Source organism: Rhamphochromis longiceps, linkage group LG3 (assembly GCF_057381845.1).
Source record: "Rhamphochromis longiceps isolate RC_006_pf linkage group LG3, R_longiceps_female_GT1.1, whole genome shotgun sequence".
Classification (NCBI taxonomy): domain Eukaryota; kingdom Metazoa; phylum Chordata; class Actinopteri; order Cichliformes; family Cichlidae; genus Rhamphochromis; species Rhamphochromis longiceps.
Window position 1 is genome coordinate 37,197,738 of NC_140559.1, and position 18,487 is coordinate 37,216,224.

The 18,487-nt window shown below is 41.3% G+C and overlaps 1 protein-coding gene across 1 annotated transcript; it reads right to left on the reverse strand.

Moving 5' to 3' along the window:
• Positions 1-263: 263 nt before the first annotated feature.
• Positions 264-16,420, reverse strand: LOC146674452 (ras-related protein Rab-38). The gene is made up of 4 exons (XM_085396029.1): positions 15,663-16,420; positions 10,741-10,871; positions 5,301-5,450; positions 264-2,089 (listed from the first exon to the last, which is right to left on the reverse strand). The coding sequence occupies exons 1-4, from the start codon at positions 15,853-15,855 to the stop codon at positions 1,871-1,873; spliced, it is 693 nt and encodes a 230-aa protein (XP_085252155.1). The 5' UTR covers positions 15,856-16,420; the 3' UTR covers positions 264-1,870.
• Positions 16,421-18,487: the final 2,067 nt, after the last annotated feature.

Genomic DNA, 18,487 nt, shown 5'->3' on the forward strand with positions numbered 1-18,487 from the left:
TTGTCTGATTTATCAACAATACACAACCACAAACATTTGTCGGTCTCTCAGCTTGCCAACCCACATCCCCATGAAATTAACGGGTGCTACATATTTCAGTGGGGTTCAAGTCAAGCAGAGTCCAGCGTGCTTCTGCAGAGAACAGCCACTGAAGCCACAAGATAGCAGTAATTTAAAGGATGGATGCAAACAAGGGAAAATCTTTAGAATGGAACAGTGTTAGGGATTAAAACCTTGGTAAGACTTGTACCTTTTGCCTTAGACAAACACAACCGTGTTGCAGGGACACGATACTTTCTTGTGCATGATGTATAAAACAGTGCAGTTTATTTCTCATCAAACAAATTCAAACCTGCATAGATCATTAGTATTAAAGTGAAGTGGACACCAAACTCAAAAACTGCCAGTCTATTTCAGTTTTTGGGCTCCAGGTTTGCATTCATGTTGCACATATATAAACATTATGCTTCCTTGCTGGTCTCAGACGAGCTGGGGAGGTCTGACAACTCAAAGATTCAAAATTCACACCATCAATAATAATTATCAACAGTCTGGTGTTTGACATGGAAAATGCTATTTTGTTGCAGTATTGTGGACGATCATGGCAGAAAAATTGTCAGTACAGATGAACCCTATTCCACTCTTAATATGTCTGTGGCTCCTTAAGCTCCATAAAAAGTCACAGTTTGGTATATTTCTTGGCTAATAATATGCTATACATTACAGCTTACATGAAAAGCACACTTCAAATAACCCTCCTCAATCTCAGACAGACAGGATCTTGAGATATAAAAAGAAAGAAAACCACTGATCTATAGCACCACTAGTGGTCAAAAGCATATACAACGGCCTTTAAACTCCTCTCCTTTAGCTGAACACAACTTCCCCCTATAAACATTAAGAAATACTCCATCTTATACATAAAGTTGTTTTTTTAACAAATAAAGATCAAATACAGAACAACAAATCTTTTTAATTAAATATTAAAAATGAACAATAAGGAGCTACTTGGCACTGCTCTAAGGCAGCGGTCCCCAACCTTTTTTGCACCACGGACCGGTTTATGCCCGACAATATTTTCACGGACCGGCCTTTAAGGTGTCGCGGATAAATACAACAAAATAAAACTAGTACCGGTACCGAAAAAAAGAAGATTTATTCATAACACACCTGAAAAGACCCAGGAAAACTGAGTTAACGATAAAAATGATAACAAAATAACGCTGAAAACCGATAAAAACCCTGAAAACCATACATTTCACACCTGAGCCTCAACTCTCGCAGCCCGGTACCAAACGACTCACGTGTCCGAGGCCCGGGGGTTGGGGACCGCTGCTCTAAGGCAAACAGTAGTAACTTACAAAGCAGTCATAACTCAAAGCAATTTAAAGACTAAAAACTAAAAAACACTTGTTGGACAAAGTTGCAAATTTCACACACCTACTGTCTCTGCTACAATAGAAGCATCAATGCAAAAAACCCCCAAACAAACAAACAAACAAAAAAAACAAACCTTAAAAATAGCAGATAAGATAAATACAAATTTTGGGAAAACATTATTTTGACAAATTTCCTTTAAAAGCCATAAAAAGTGCTATTGGTCACTTTCTCCAAATAAGAGATTGCTGCAATGACTGAACTCATTTTGAATCAGAGTCCGATATAAAAACACAACAACTTAATTATTTGGTTAAAAATATTAGATGGATTTTTTTTCCTGAAAAATCTAAAAAAAACCACCAAAAACCCAGAAACATCAATTCTATTAAAAATTCTCTCAGGAAAGGTCAGTGAGGAGAAAGTGATGGAGAGTAGAGTCATCCACACCATCCTCTGCATGTTCCTGCAGTCTTTTGGTTCAGACAGTCCTTCAGTCCTGGTCTTGTTTTGGTTTAATTGACAGGCACCCCGAACATCCACCGAGTCCCTTCTCCTTTGTGTTGTAGTCAAAGCGAGGCAGAACAAGAACGCTGCCATCTGGATCGCCCTTACAGGCGCCACTGGTGGCTTCAGCCAGCGCTCTCTCCTCTTCCACAGACATGATGCTTTTCACCAAGCATGTGATGGCAGCGTCGATGTTGGTGTTGTCCTGGGGAGAGAAAGAGAGAGAGATAGGATGAAGCTGAAGGGTTGAAGAAGGTCGATGGAGGTAGAAATAGAGAAATGTCTTAACAGTAAAATCCACCATATTGTCCATTTAAGTATTTAAGGGTTGTCTTTAGGCGCTTAATCACTCAGGAAAAACTTGGACGAATGACTAAAACTCGTCTTGTTTGGATTTAAAAGAGCTCTGGGTAATGACCCAAAGAAAGAGATAATGGACACAAGCAGCAGGAACAAGCTTTCTCTGAAGGGTGGCTGGGCTCAGCTTATTGATAGAGTTAGGAACTTGGACATTTCATTTTGGTCAAAGGGAGCCAGCTAAGTGAGCCACTTCCTGTATGTCCCGGGGTAGACTTAGGACACACTGGTGTCCTAGGTCTACCCCAGGACCGGCTTGGGAATGTCTCAGTGCTTTGTCTCTAAGAGCTGGAGGAGGTGGCTGAGGACAGGGAGGTTTGGGCATCTCTGCGCACATGTCTGCAGAGTCCAGAACAGCTGGAAAAGGGTGCATTTTCAATAGAATGGTGACCTACTGGGAACCACAGCTTCAACTTCATTTTGTCCTAAATTTGCTTTGCATGATTTACAGTTGCCTTGGTGCAGCAAAGATTATCTAACAAGGAAGAGACACATTAGCAGTCACAAAGAAAACACAGATATACTTCCTGCAGACCCGAACAACAACAACAACAAACAATGCAAAGATGTGCAATAGAGAACGTGTTCATTTAAGCCATCACCACGTGGCTTCTTTTTTTAAAACGCAGCTTTCTTGAGTTCGAGAGATACCGCTTACCCAGTACGTTCTCTGTTCACAACTTTCCCTCTAACAGTACAAAATCCTACAACTACCATAACAAACACTATTGTGGGTTAAATCAGTCTACACAAAATCATGTGATTGCTTTAACAAGTTGCCACACTGTTCCTCTTATGCCAACTCATTTTGTTATTATTTATTACCAATTTGCTTTTTTTGAGTTTGTATTGCAGCCCTTTAGCAGCAATTCCTATTTTCTTGTGCGTGTTGTGAACTGTAGGGGGATGAAATATTTCTGTATGCTCGTTCATTTAATGGCAATAAAGATCTTCTCGTTCTAATCATTTAACTCCTTTCTCTTTCAGACCACCGTCTCTTTAAGGCAACTTTTTTCTGATTGGGTGCCCACTGGAAACAAAGGGTTTGAACAGCAGGGGGTGGAGCTTATGTGTGCCTGTGATGACCGTATTAGGGATTTCAGCTATTGCTGATGTTGAGTAAAAGAGTAAACAAACATTAAAATGGAGCATTCACGGTTGTCTGAATCCTGAGCTTTTGGCACGTACACTGAAACTTCATTACCTGAAACTCTGATAATCTTTAATGGGAGCAGCTACAGCTGAACATCTATATTAATCATTTTTCCATCGTAAAGGTGAAATATTTCAAATATTAACGTCTTTAAATAACTGATCAAATATTCTTTTTGTCTACAACATCTACTAAAAAAGGAAACTCACTAAAGTCTACTAGAGCACTCCTCATTTCCTGAGGTGGTGTGTGTGTGTGTGTGTGTCTCAACTTGTTTCTGTTATGTAACGGGTAAAAAGAGGACATGAGGCTTTGAAGGTTCTGTAAGGTGAAGAATGAAAAGCTGTGCTTCCAGCCTTCCAACTTTAATTTAAATAAATTGGATCAACAGATGAGCCACAGTAAGCGCCGTGTTCTCACTTTTTTTTCCTTTTAAGATTTAACTGAATTCCAAGTTTTTCTGTTGGTACTTTTAGCCGATACGAACTAATTGAATTCTGCGAGTTGGCAGCTACGAGAGCCAGCTGTGACTGAATCATGAAAACTTATATAACTGGATATTATGTGAACATGGCATTCACTATAACCTGATGTACCTAACTTCTTTTCTTCTAACAGCCTAGAAGAAGACATGCTTTATATTTGTAAAGGGCCAGTATGTAAATGAGACGGTGCTGACAACACTGTTTTCAACCCTGTACCCTCTGGGTGTCATCACCCCAGGTCAGACTGTGGGCTTTTGAAGCTTTGGGGTTGAATTGTTTCTTTGGTTGATAGATAATTTTTTAATCCCAATTGTTCAATTGTTACAGCAGCACATGCGTATTAAGCTTAATAGTTTCTAGAGTATTTTAGTATTTTGTTTTTTCTTAATTAATTAAATATATTCCTCAGTTTTATTCATTCTGAATGTTTCCTGGATAACACAGCGAAGTTCTTCTAATTGTCGGTGGTTCTCCGTTTAGTTACAGTTCTCACTTCTTGTTTTATATTAATAGTTGTCTTGTCTCTAGAGTGTGTTTAGTTTTACTTCCCCTTCTGTCTCATTGTCTTAGATTACTGTCACCTGCCTCTTGTCACCCTTGCGAATACATAACAGTCTTCCTCTTAGTCTTTGTTTCAGCGTTTGTTAGCTTCCTCTATGCGCATTTTCCACTAAGTTTTGGATCGTGTTTTTTCTGGTGGAAATTCAACAATGCAAAATAAAGCTTTACCTAAAACCAACCTCCATTTGGGTTCCAAACACTCATTTGATTCATGACACCAGGGCTAAGAAAAAATGAAGCCATCGCAGGCGTGCTACATGCTGCAGTTCCTCTAGTGGCCACTTGAGGCTGACTCTAAAAGCGAGTCGGTCCCCATTGACTCCCATGGTAAAATGCACATGCGTGCAGCAGAAATAAACATTTTTACAGCCTTACATTACTAGCTGCCTACAACATTTTTTAAAATTTCTCATTCAGTATTTATTGGTCAAAAAACAAAATTTTCCCCTGGATACAAACTTTGGTGACCGTTAAGTTACAAATGGGGACATACGCTGATCGTGACATGTGAAACAAATGCAAACAGAGAACGTGACATCAGATTTGCAGGCGAGTGATGAATATGGAAATCTGAAGAATTGGGATATAAGAAAACATTTTTTTCCTTTCTTTTTAAAAAAAACTTGATCATAATCATCAGAATGATAATGAGAATAATAACTGTATATGTGATGATAATCATACAAAGTTTTGTTAAGATTGGCACACCAGTTGTGGAAGCGATACACACAGACATATATACACATGCTAAACTATAAGCATTACAGTAAGACAGGGGGTGTGGCTTGTTTATTGTGACCAAATCTAACACCCATTAAATGCTGACAGGAAGACAGAAACAGAAAATAATCTCATCTTGCCTTGGCAGAGGTTTCATACCAGTCGACAAATCCGTACTCTTTGGAGAAGTTCTCCAGTTTGGGCAGCTTGGGGCACAAACCATGACGCCGCTGGTCACATTTGTTGGCCAACAGAACAGCTGGAACTGGCCTCCCATTGCTGAGGGCAACCTAATGAATCCCAGAGGAAGATGGAAAAAGAAATGCAATGAAAATTTACGAAAATAATTCATGATGAAGCAACAAAGACCTGTCGAAGCTTCCAGTAGATGAGCCTCAATTTGAAGTGCTTCACTGTAATCTGCAGTTTGTGAAGGGATACAGCAGCATCAAGTGATGGCATCTGTCTGTTATGTTATGCCTATTTATTTATCTATATTGATATCAGAGAGGCATCAGGCTTGTAATACAGTGATAAAAAAAATAAATACTGATTTGGCTATCTATTACATAGTTGATAGGCAGAGGGCACTGAGAGTAAGATGACAATATAAAACGGATTGCTTGCAGGGATGGGCCTCTGTCTGCAGCCCCTGCTGAGCATTACAGTTTCAGCTCAATGTTTCAATGTTAAGCTGTAATGTATGCAAATGTGCTTTTCGTCAATCTTACAGCCCTCAAAGCATAATTTGTATTTGTTAAGAAGAAGCTCTAAGCCTCACCGAAGATCTTTGAACATAGTTAGCATCAAGCTGGAAAAACACTGTCGGTAATAAAGGAGACATTTCTCACAAGGAAACACACATATGCACACACTATATATAGCCTTGACTTGTGGTCTTTGTTTTATACTTGTTTTTCTTCTCCTTAATGTCTTTATTGAGGTCTCTTCTTTTTCAGTGAAAAAAAAAGAAATACACCTCCAAATATAACTCTTTAACTGCTGGATGTGTAAAAGAAAACAAAACAACTTCACTTTTGTGTAAAGTACTTCTACTGCTTTGAAGTGGCAAATGAAATCAGTCAGTCAGTCAGCTGTCTGTCATTTGATACTAAGCTGACAGTAAGCTGGTCATTTGAGGACTGCTTCCTCATGACCAAACTGGAAAATAGCCCAGATTAGCAAACGGGGATTCTGGGGATTAGAGGAAATCAAGAAAAAACTAAATAAAAAATGAACACACAAAAATGTACAAAAGTTTATTTCCCATTATTTTTAGATCTTGAATACATATATTATCAAAACATATATCGTAACAAAATGATATGTGTAGAATACAACTGTCTTTATCCCACCTGCTGCGTTCTCCCTGACATTGCTGAGTCACAAACTAGGCTAGCTATCCTGAATACAGTACTTCCAAAATGAATTAAACAAGGAAAAGTGAGGTAAAAAAACAAAAACAAAAACAAAAAAACAAAACCTCCACCACCAACAACAGGAAAACAGAAAAGGGGATGCACAACTATTGAGAAACCACTTTTTTTTTTTTTTGGCTAAATCAGGATGAAAACACAACATTTAACTTTAAGCAGTGGCTTTCCACCAACGCAAACAAGGCAGGCAATTGTTCAGTAAAATATAAAAATAGACATCAATTAAAGCCAAAGTAAAGTGACCACTCTTCTATCTCAGACAGTGCTCTGTCATAAAGCTTCTCCTGTCGCTTGTTTGCATCTATCGTTTAAATTGTTGACATCTTGTTGGCACAGTTGACCACAGTCTCTGGAAGCAGGCTCAACTCTGCTTGGCTTAGGTTCCACTGAAATATGAAATATGCAGTGCATCAGTTTTACAGGCATAGGTATCCTGCCAACAATGGCTAGAGGTTTTCAAGCTGCGAGACAAAGCACATGCATACTGTGGAGAAATGTTGGTCTTTCACTTTGACCTGATATGCTGCCTCTAACTCTGCTTTCACTGATCTGAGATCAGTTACAATCTGCAAAGTGAAATAGAACCAAGACTAGCAAGTAAACAAGCTTCTGTGATTTATCATCTTAAGTTAAAAGAAAAACATGAAAAAAATTTTTTTCTTATTTATTTTTCATATAATATAAGCTTCTAGTGAAAGCTATAAGGTGCCTTTTTTTAAGTAAGGTCTCTCCAGTGTGCATGATTGTGCGCATTCCAGTATCACATGTTTAATTATTAGAGAAAGAGGAAACAAAGCCTAGTGACTTGATCTGGGCTTGTCCGTTTAACCTGTTGAGCATGAGCCCCCAAACAAACCATTAGTTATGCTAGACTCTGGTTAATAAACTACATTAAGATTATGTACAACCCAAATTCCAAAAAGTAGGGATGCTGTGTAAAAAGATTTGCTTATTGTGAATCCGGTGGCAGCAACATGTCTCGAAAAAGTTGGGATGTGTGCAGCAAAAGACTAGAAAGGAAGAGCTGAAGGAATATTTTGCAGCTAATTAGGTTTGCTGCCAACAGGTTGGTCACATGATTGAGTAGAAAAAAGAGGCAGAGTTTTTCAGAAGTAAATATGAGCAGAGGTTCATGGGTTTTTCTTTGTTTTGCTGTTGTTTTTATTAACATTTTAAAATGTTCCAACTTTTTCAGAAAGTCTGATTTACTTCAATCCTACAACAATATTAGATTTTTCACCCTGATTCATGCAAATTTATTTGCCTCAGCCCCAAGTTTGTAGATTTTTATTCAGAGCAAAGAAATACATTTCTTAAAACTTTTTAAACTGCACTCATTTCCTCCTTCACAAAATCCTTGTGGTGGGGCGTGGCTTGCTGTGCCATGCAGGGAGGGCGGACGCACCTGCGTGGCATCCGCAAACATGCCCGCTGACTACAACAAGTGCGAGTGGTGGTGTATTGTGGTGTGATGCATCTGCGGCTGACAGCTGAGAGCTGCAGCCGCGGTCAATAAAGATGGCTCAAAACTATGACCTGTGGACTCAACGTGCCTTATTCCCACTAGGGCTGCCACGATTAGTCGATTAGTCACGATTACGACTAATTTAATAGTCGACACGTCGTTTGAAGCTTTGTAAGATCCCAAAAGATGCAGGGATAAGTAGTAGGATTTAAGAATGTAATAATGGACTGAAAAAGAAGATGGCAGCACTGCATGTCCAGGGATGCCCGCTGCCATTAAACCCCAAAGAAGAAGAAGCAGTGTCCGGTTTCATAGCTGTGTCCAAATTTAGCGGCCGCATCCTTCGGAGGCCGCATTTGTAGGCCAATTACGTTACAGCAACACGGCGAAGCATGCCCAAATTCGAAGACTCCCCCAAACACGGCCCAAAAATGCGTCCTTCATTTCTCCAGTTATGAAGGATGGGTCGGGTGTATGCTTCGTGGCCCAAACAATCCCAGAATTCATAGCGCGGCCCAGCCAATTCCAGTTTTCAACAATGGCGGCAGCTAGTTAGTTTTAATATATTTTTTTTTCTCTCTTTTTTTTTTTTTAAATGTTAAACTTTATTAAGAAACCGTATACAGAACATGTATACAATCAGAACAAAATTAACATATGCCAGGGGGTGTAATACAAAGAATTACATACATTCAAATAATTTGTAATTACTACAAATAGTAATAGTTTTCATAGCCTTTTTGTTAAGTGATCCACTAATCAATTTTATGTAACATAAAACATCATTATAGTAATGTTTAAAATTAGGTTTTTTGTTACTGTATTTGCATTTGTGAAAATAAAATTTAGCTAAGATAACTAACAAGTTTAGTTAGTTTTAATATTACTCTTATAGGGCTTTGGAGCGTGATGTCACGGGGGTGGGCGTGGAAAGGATTTTGGCCTGATGCGCCATTTTCCCGGTCCAAACAAAGCGCAAGCGACAAAGGAGCGAAAGCACACACAACAGCCATGGTTCGTACTTGCTGCGTGGTCAGCTGCAATGTTCGATCGCACAACCGGCAAGAGAATAAGCTTAAAAAGGGTTTGTCTTTTTATTCTTTCCCAACCTGGAAGCAACATGAGGCAGCTCATATAGCGGACCTTACCAAACGAAGGCATCTAGCCTGGATAGCAGCCGTGAGACGAGCTGGTATCCAGTTCGCTTCCATGTCCAGATATCACTTAACTTACCGGACAATTTCATTCCGGTAAGTTCTATATATGCTCATATCACTCTTTATAGCTTAATAATATGATCGTTGGTGGTCTCGGAGGTTATAGAAATTGCGAACAAACATCGAATGGAGTGACTTTGCAGACATACGTGCTATGTAACGATTTGCTAATTCTTTCTCACAACTTTTGGGAAGCCTGCCTATGAAATGGCTGTAATATCTTGCCCGATTATCAATGTGGTAGTTTGCATCAACTTTACAATTGTGGGCACATAATATGACAACGAGATTTTAGCAGTTCATTGATAAATGTATAACATCAACTGTGGTAGGGGGTGAACCATGGCCATTACACTCGATGCACTCCAGCGATTTGTAATTACAAAACTGGTTCGCAGTGTAAGCGCTTACTCCACAAACAAGATATGTGAAGATATCGGGACAGTGGCGGTAAGTCGTCTGGGTCTTTATTCCACTGCCATATTTCATATGGGTCCACATTTGCGATGCACTCTGGACGTAATAGGTCTCTATACCATCCGTTTTCTTTTGAGCTGCTTTTAAGCATGTTTCTTGTCGTCGTTGTTCCAACACACTGTGTTTGTTTTGATTTATGGACCCGGAAAATGGCACCGCGCTCCCACAATACATTGCGACGTGACGTCAACTCCTAAGCCCTATTATTCTTTCTGCTTCACAAAATAAACTTTTAACATATTTTCAGGCGAGAATGTAGCTGTGCAAACTTCAAATATCTGCTCGGTTTATCAAGACACCACATATCTGCAAAAGCGCTCCGACGTTTTCAGAGACATCTGTTACCCACCAGCTCGACAGCTAGAGGGTTCAAGGGTCACTAGAGCCGGTGAGAACACCGGACTCCCAGCACATCATTTTCAACCCCCCCGCGGTGTTTCGCTACTCAGGTTGAACATGATATGCACTCAGATAATTTAAAAATGTTATTGTTTGGCTTTTTTCAGTGTTTTATTTGTTCCTCAGTAAATCGGTTTGGCTGAGATTAAAGTTATAGTTTTACACAGCTGAATAAACGTCAAACAGAGAACTGATTAAACAGAAGTGTGAGATGGGAGAGAATTTACTCCAGTGTCCTGTTATACTTTACATGGAAAGAACAGACGGCCGAGTTTATTAAACTCCACCGAGACAATCTGCAAATTTCGTTAAACTTTAATAAACTATCATCTTGTCTTTATTTTTAGTTAGCACATACTGTACCTTAAACACTTAAAGCTGTAAGCTAATGATAGTTATCTAAGAGCAGATGCTGCTGGTGCAATAAGCTGTAGTTTTACGTCCAATGGATGATGATCTGATTAGTCGACTAATCGCAAAAATAATCGGTGACTAGTCGACTATCAAAATAATCGTTTGTGGCAGCCCTAATTCCCACCACACTCCTCTTCTCAATTCTCCACCTCCTTCATCTCTGATTTTTTACCTTTGAGTCCAGGTCTCCTTTCCATTTAAGGATGGCCTGAAACGTGGACAGCCGGGTCATGTCGAAGATGACGAGCGCACCCACGGCCTCTCTGTAGTACACACGGGTCATGTTGCCATATCGTTCCTGCCCTTTTTAAAGAAAACAGAAGACAAACCCAGGCCAATGTTAATTTACAGAAGAGACTTTTTAAAAAAAAAATTTAAAGCAGAAAAATAGAAAAAAAAGGAGAGAAGAACGGGAGCAACGGTGAACAGACAACGCTGCTTCTGTAAGAAAGCACACAGCGCCAAAAAAGACAAAGCAGAGGGAGGTACATAAACAAATATACAATTTTGCTATGTGTTCGCAGCATATGATAGGATATGAGTGACTGTGTGTTTGACACAGACCATACTTGAAAAATGAGTTTGAGAGATCGCAATGTTACAGACCCGCACCTAGCAGAGAGGTAGAAAGTGAGTAAAACTAGAGGGGAGAATGTGACATGAGCCAGAGACCCTGCTTATCAATGCTTATCCCTAAAAGCCTTGGTCTCTAAGTTTTACGTAAAATTGAAAGGCAGTCTGCGCTGCCACGCAGCCCCGCCTACCTACCTCTGGGTAGTGCTCCTGCCTCCAAAGATCCTACATGTACGGTGATGTGTGATGAGATGTGACTATGGTGTCATTAAAAAGGGAGAAACAGATGACCGCACACCACACCCAGCAAAGCCACTTGAATGGTCCAACCCGTCCTATTTGTGTGAGTGATGTGTTGTCAGAGGAAGCGGGGGAAGGAGAGGACTAGGCCTGGAGGAGAGAGCCAGCAAAGCACCCCCCATTTCGAGGAGGCGAGGAACAGCAGATCCGGGACTCATGTTGACTGGAACCCCACACAGCAGCCCCCACTGCAAAGAGTAGTCCAGCTGGATTTCTCAAAGCCCAGCACGAGCACCTCACTCAACCAACAATGAAGACAAAAAAGCACAACAGACCAGCCAGAGTCTGACATACGCCACAGCACCAAGCCATCTAAAGTGATGATAGCTTGGGTGATCACATCAGTTTCTGAGGGTCACACCATTAATACCAAAACTGGTCACTTTTCATAATAATAACTAACATCTTTGCCAGTATCAAACATTTAGCCCTAGTTTCACAGCACAATAAGACACTTTTTTTGTATACAGGAACTGCATATGTTCTTCTCACTGCTGACAGACACACACACTTGTTAAAAAAATGTTGCAAACGAGAGAAGCATGTGTGTGAACATTTAAGTCTCTATCCTGGAAACTAACTTGCTCCACATGATCCCAATATACCGGTGAATCAGCAGTGGAGCATCTGACACACACAGACACACAACCCTGCGCATGCGCCCGAACACTGAGCACACAAACTGTCTCCTAAAAGCAGATGGTACCTTTCCCTTTTTTTCTGCACACCATCTGATCAGTACTAATAGTATGAGGTCAAAGGTCAACACCACCAATGACCAATGTTTTCAGAATTTAAAATAAGCAAGTCCGGCAATCTAAAAACCAGGAGACCGTGTTCACTCAAAGGTAAATGTACACATGATCATTATTTTTTGTATATAACAGTTTATGTAAATAGACCAGAACATGTGTAATATCCTTTTATTTTTTGTTGTTGTGCTCCTACGAGACTGACATCGCTCTTGCATCCTATGTGTATAATGCGACAGGCAGAGTCAACACCACGTGAGAGCTCCACCCAACAGGCAGCTCATACACCCCTCTGCATTTAATCAGCGTTATCATTAATATCTAAATCTCTTCCACAGCGTGTCTTTTCCCCGCCTTCCCCCTCACCCCCAGCAGATGGCCGCCGGTCCCTGAGTCTGGTTCTGCTGGACATTTCTTCTTGTTAAGAGGGAGTTTTTCTTTCCTTCTGTTGCCAAAATGCTAGATCATGGGGGTGTCATCTGATTGTTGGCTCCTATGGATTGGAACCAGCATGGAAAGCAAACATGACAACTAAAAACAAAACAAAGACAACAACAATAATAACATCTGTCTATCACACACAACGCCTACTATGTTAAAGTAATAAACACCATGTTTTTTTGTGGGTGAGGAAAGTCGTGATGTCACCATATCAGAAACGAAAACACAAAAAGAAGACATTATAACTTATAAAAAAATGACTATACAGAGAGAACATCTATGTAAAAGCACTCTGTGAAGGCTGACCTAAAAAGAACGTACACCAACTCACATGTTTTATCTTGACATTTGTAACTATAAAACATTCAAATGGGAAAATGCAAAAACTTTGTGACTTGAAAACGCTCCTCGTGACCCTGAACAACCGGCTTCCCTATATTAAGAAAAGCCAGCACAGAACAGCTGTACGATCACCACATCCACACCGTGAGGACAACATGCCGGCTGTTTGTGTGACCGCAGCAGCTTCATTGTCATTTAGCAGCAAGTCGTGACCTGCCTCGCTGCTAAAGTCCGCCTAGAAAACAGCCTCAGCCGGACCTTTTCATTTAAATGATAACTCTTATCAGCTGGCACGTCACTCAGCACACACAGTGTGTGTGTCTTTGTGTGTCTGTGTGTGTGAGAGGGAGACAGCAGTGAGACCGGAAAGAAAGGAGTTCCCAAAAAATCTAATTACATGCAATTAAAGAGACACATGGGAGGGTTTTATAAGCTGAATACAGAGAGCTTGTTATGTGCCTCTGCAGGAATGATGGCTGACCACATTTTTTTTTCAAGGCCACTTCTCAAATTGTGCAACATAATTGTTAGATGCATCAGCAAAAAGCAGCTGAAGAGTGTGAAAATGCAGATTACTGCACGTTTGTTCTGGGGTTTACTGCTTACTTGCATTGAGCACAGTACAGATGCATTTGCTTAACTTTGAGCGAGTTTGTTTATATGTATAGTGGTACTTAACTTTTACAAAGTACTTTCTAACAGATGCCTGACGCTGTCACATGTTGGCTTACTCTTGCAGCATCGGCATACGCCACAGCTCCAGGAGCAGCATACCACTGACCACTCTGTGATCTCCGAGCTTCTGGGAATTTACTCAACTTGACTTTAAGATTCTGTTGCTTTTATGCTGCATTATGCTTCTGATGTCAGAGGAAAGTGTCTCTAAATTCACAGGGGAAGTAAACACAGTTATCTCCCCCTCAGCCATCTACAACATGACATGTTGCAGAACCAGAAGTGAAACATGTAATTCACCTAATAAATGTGTTTGAGGGACTCGTTGAAGATATCTGTACTTATTATGAATGGAAGACGTCTGCTTATAAAGAGTGCATCTTTGTACGGGAGTACGTTTTGACATTTGTGCCATTTTAAAAGAAAGTTTTCCACAAAGCAACACAGTGCATGTGTCTTACACAGGAGTGGAGTTTGACTGCGTGATAATCATGCAGGACAAAAAAAAATACACACTGCAAGTTTGGAAATATTCTAAGATTATTGATTAAGTAACAAAACCCTTCTTCTTCTTCTGTTGTCACAATAGATAATCTGCATCCTCATCTATTACAATGATCCTCCTTCATCACATCCATGAAACTCCTCTGTGGCCCTCCTGCTTTGTCCAGTATATCCAGTGTCCCTCTCCTGCACATGTCCAAACCATCTCGATCTTGTCTCTCTAACTGTGTCTCTGTCTTAAACACATTGTTTACAGTCTTGAACTTTCCTAAAGATGCTTTTTTCCCTAGAATTTACCCAGAACAGGTGCATGTATCCAGTGCAGTCCTATTAGACATCTTTAACCTGCCAAATTCCTCACATCCACACGATGTGAGGAAGCTGGCAGGTTAAAGAATCTGTGTACCAGACTCTTCTTGGGTGCGACGGCAGCAGCTAACGTCTTGTGTGTCCTGCCGTGTGCTGTGTTCAAGACACTCTACTGTAAGTAATCCTGACCCGACTGTCCCAAAATGACCCCCAAGCTTATGGATGAAGACGGCTGCACGTGACTATGACCCTCACACTGCTCTCTCTATCTCTATGTCATGTTTATTCAGTGGTGGATGACGTGACATGGTCAGTCCCTTTGCTTTCACTGCAGCAGTACGCCTTCAGATTCGTGGGCTCGTATTATTGGGTTACAAGTACTGATGCAGTTCTGAGTAAACATCAGTCTGCTGTTGCAGCTGGTGAAAGGGGAACTCGGCCAAGGTCATGTTTTCAGTGCTATTTGTCTGCATGCCTGTGGAGCAACAGGTTCTTCGGAGGATTTGTAAAGGAAGTCCTTATGAAATGCGGGTCCTGTATACGTTGCACATTACTGGTTACATCTTTCTATAGTCGCTGTAGGTCGAGCAACGCTATATTACAGATAATGCATGCAGCCCAACTCTCCTGGTTTATTACCTCCTTACTTGTTGTCCATACTTGCACTGGTCTCTATTTCTTGTTCTAACTGCACTTTGTGTGCACCACGGACCCTGAGCTTCATACTTTCGTCTCTCTGTGTACTTGTATGTGGCTGAGTTGACAGTAGAGTTCACTTGGCATTACTGAGATACAGCTTTGACCTTTGAGCCTCGATGGACGTTTGAAGCTTGCATAATTCTGAGGGACACAGAGTCCCCCCCCCCCCCCCTTTTTTTTTTTAAAACACAACGCCACAAGGCGGAGTTAACTTTTTATTGGTTTGCTGAGGTCATTAGGAGCCGATTTTCATGCAACTTTGTAGCAACATGGTGCATGTGCAAAGGAACAGCTCGATAAAATTTGGTGTGGATCTGACGTGTTTTGGAAAAATATCCAGATATTTACGTTGGGTTTGGTTGAGTGGAGAGTTGTCATCTGCATCTACTACTAAAGACCTTTTGTGATAGTGTTTCTTGAGTGGGTGAGTGAGTGAGCATTAACCTGTACAGCGGTGTGTCATTCCACCCACAAAACAATAACAGTATGGTTCACGTACCGGCGATGTCCCACAGCTGCAGCCTCACCACTGTTTTGTGGTCCCAGTTGAGCACTTTGAGTGCGAAGTCCACTCCGATGGTGGCCCGGTAATGCTGGGAGAACACCTGGTGGACGTAGCGCTTTATGATGGACGTTTTGCCAACTCCCAGGTCGCCGATCACCAAAACTTTGAGCAGGCGTTCGCGCTGCATGATTACTGAAGACCCCGGTTACGAATTCCGCGTGAACGAGACGTGCAAAAACTGCGAAGAGTGTCACGCTTTTAAATAGTGGATTCTCGCATAAAAACAAACACCATCGAGAACTCCCCGAGAGCAACTTTGAAGCGCAATAAGGTTTTTAAAACAGGTTTTCGCAAATAAATAAAACAGAACGCGCTATTAAAGTAGATCAGGCGCAAATGACAACAAGTGCGCATATCTTAATGTTCATGTTAAAAGTTATAAATGAAAGCGAGTGTGCCCGAGAGCCGCAGATGCACAAGGGGAGGCGGCACAGGAGTGATCTCGTGTAACAGTCCACAGCTGATGACTGCTGACCTCGATGACGTCCCGGGACGCTGGTGCTCACATCTCCGTGCCCGCTCTGTGTCCCGGCCAAACACCCACGAGCTGTTTCACAATTTAAACAGTGAAATGGAAAAGAAGAAGATCACGCTTTACGTAAAACTCTGATGAGATAAGGACGAGAAAAAACGAGGCGCTGTTATCTGATGAGTCTGCGGTCTGTGCGCGCTTCTGCAGCAGTTTGCTCTACTGCCACGACTTCAGAGAACTGCGTTTCTGACAGCAGCTCACTGTCTTATAAAGTCACGCCCACATACTGTGTGTGTGTGTGTGTGTGTGTGTGTGTGCTTTTCAAACGCACAGCGCGCATATTAAACGCTGTGATGTGCAGAGGTTGGACACACAAACAGGAACAGTTCTGAGGCACTCTGACACCTTCTTCGGTCTAAGTTTAGTTTCCTCTGCTGTCATTGTACTCGCCCTATCTGTTGGTCTTTGCTCAGGGGAACTCAGTGGTTTTACATGAAGTGCTATTTACTTAAAATGACTCAGTAAACCAGCAGAAAATACAGCGAACAAGTTCACAGGGTGCAGGCAGTGTGTTAAAAGCTTGGTGGATGGGACAGTGCAAAAGTATGAGACGAGGAGTGAGCAGAGGAAACTTTCAGATCCAGGGCTGAGGGTTTTCATCAGCTTGACTTTGTTTTCTATGAGTAGGTTTGGCTTTAAGTCAGCAGAGTCCGGGGTTACAGGTGCATCGTTCTCCTGTGTTAGTGTCGCTTCAGGCTGAATTCTTTTTGTGCTTGCAGATCACTTAGATCCTTTTTTGCACGGAAACATGTTTGAAATAAATTATAAATCCTCCAAGCCAAACACAAACCAGTGCGTTACTTAACATGCTGTGCTCCCTCTGCTGACTGGAGTCTACCATGGGACAGCAGCTCTGGGTTTCTGGGGGCTGATTGGGTGACTGGGCTGATTTGTCACACAGATTTGGGAAACACTTGTAGTATTTTCTGTGTTTAGCAGGTAGTTAGTTTAAGGATCCCAGATAACTGGAGGCTCAGCCTGTCTCAGTTTATTCTGCTTGATCACCGGTCAGCTGTGCCTCGGGTGGAAGAGCCGATCATCTAACAAGCAGAAGGTCAGCGGATCCCTGATGACTGATGGTCACATTGAAGAATTCTTGGGAAAGATACTGAACCCCGAGTTTCCCCTGAAGCATCAATCAGAGTTTGAGTGTGTGTGTGAATGTTGGATAAAGCCATGGATTAAAAACACTGTATGAATGGGACTTGCAGTAGAAATCACTTTGCACCCAACTGAGTAGAAAGGCAGTGTGTGAGTAACTATCCAGTCAAGCTGCGTCTCTCTACAGTCAGCAGGTGAGCTGTTGTTTACATCTCCTAGCCACGAGGACTCCCGTCTTCACTATCCCACATCAGCTCTGTGACATTTCAGTCAGACCTCTATCACATTTTCCCTTTTGTTTTCTGTGCCCACATTTAAAAAGCACCTGACCCACGCAGCACAATCACTCTTTAAATCAGCTGCTGTGGCTCAGCAGGTCGCCTGCTAACTCGAAGCTCCATGGTTTGAGCCTCAACTCCTCTAGTCTACACGCCGAAGTATCGTTGGACAAAATACTGAATGTCCATTGGAGTGTAAGTGTGTGAGGGTTAGGTGAAAGTGCTTAAGCACAGATTTAAAAAAGTAATACAGAGAACATTTCATGTGAATGAGTTACATTGTGGATTCTCTGAGTGATATCTGACTTTATAACAGGTTTATTTTTATTGTTTGTTTATTATTTATTTATGTCCCCACAGCAGAAGCATGAGTAACACACACACACACACACACACACACACACACACACACACACACACACACACACACACACACACACACACACACCGAGAGAGAGGGCGTTCTATTTGTTATTGCTTAAAACTACAACTCCCAGGTGCTGGAGCTTCTCACAGGCTGTTCCGTGACTGCGCAGTGGCACATAGACAGCGCAGTGAGTGTGCAGCTTCCATCTGGTGGCAATATTCTTCAATAAACAAATAAATTATTAATAATAATAATGAAAATACTCACAGTATTGTTTGTTTTTCCTCATCCATAAGTCATATTTTCAGTTAGTTTCCTCACAATTACGATCTAACAACCAAACATTTTGACTTTTTGGTCAAAATGTTGTTAGAGAAACTAACTTCTGTAAGTTTTTTCAATATTCAGGGTTTTTTTTTTTTTTTTTGGTCTTTAAACTGTGCAAATAAAATTAGTCTTTGTGTGTTTTATTATCCGTTAC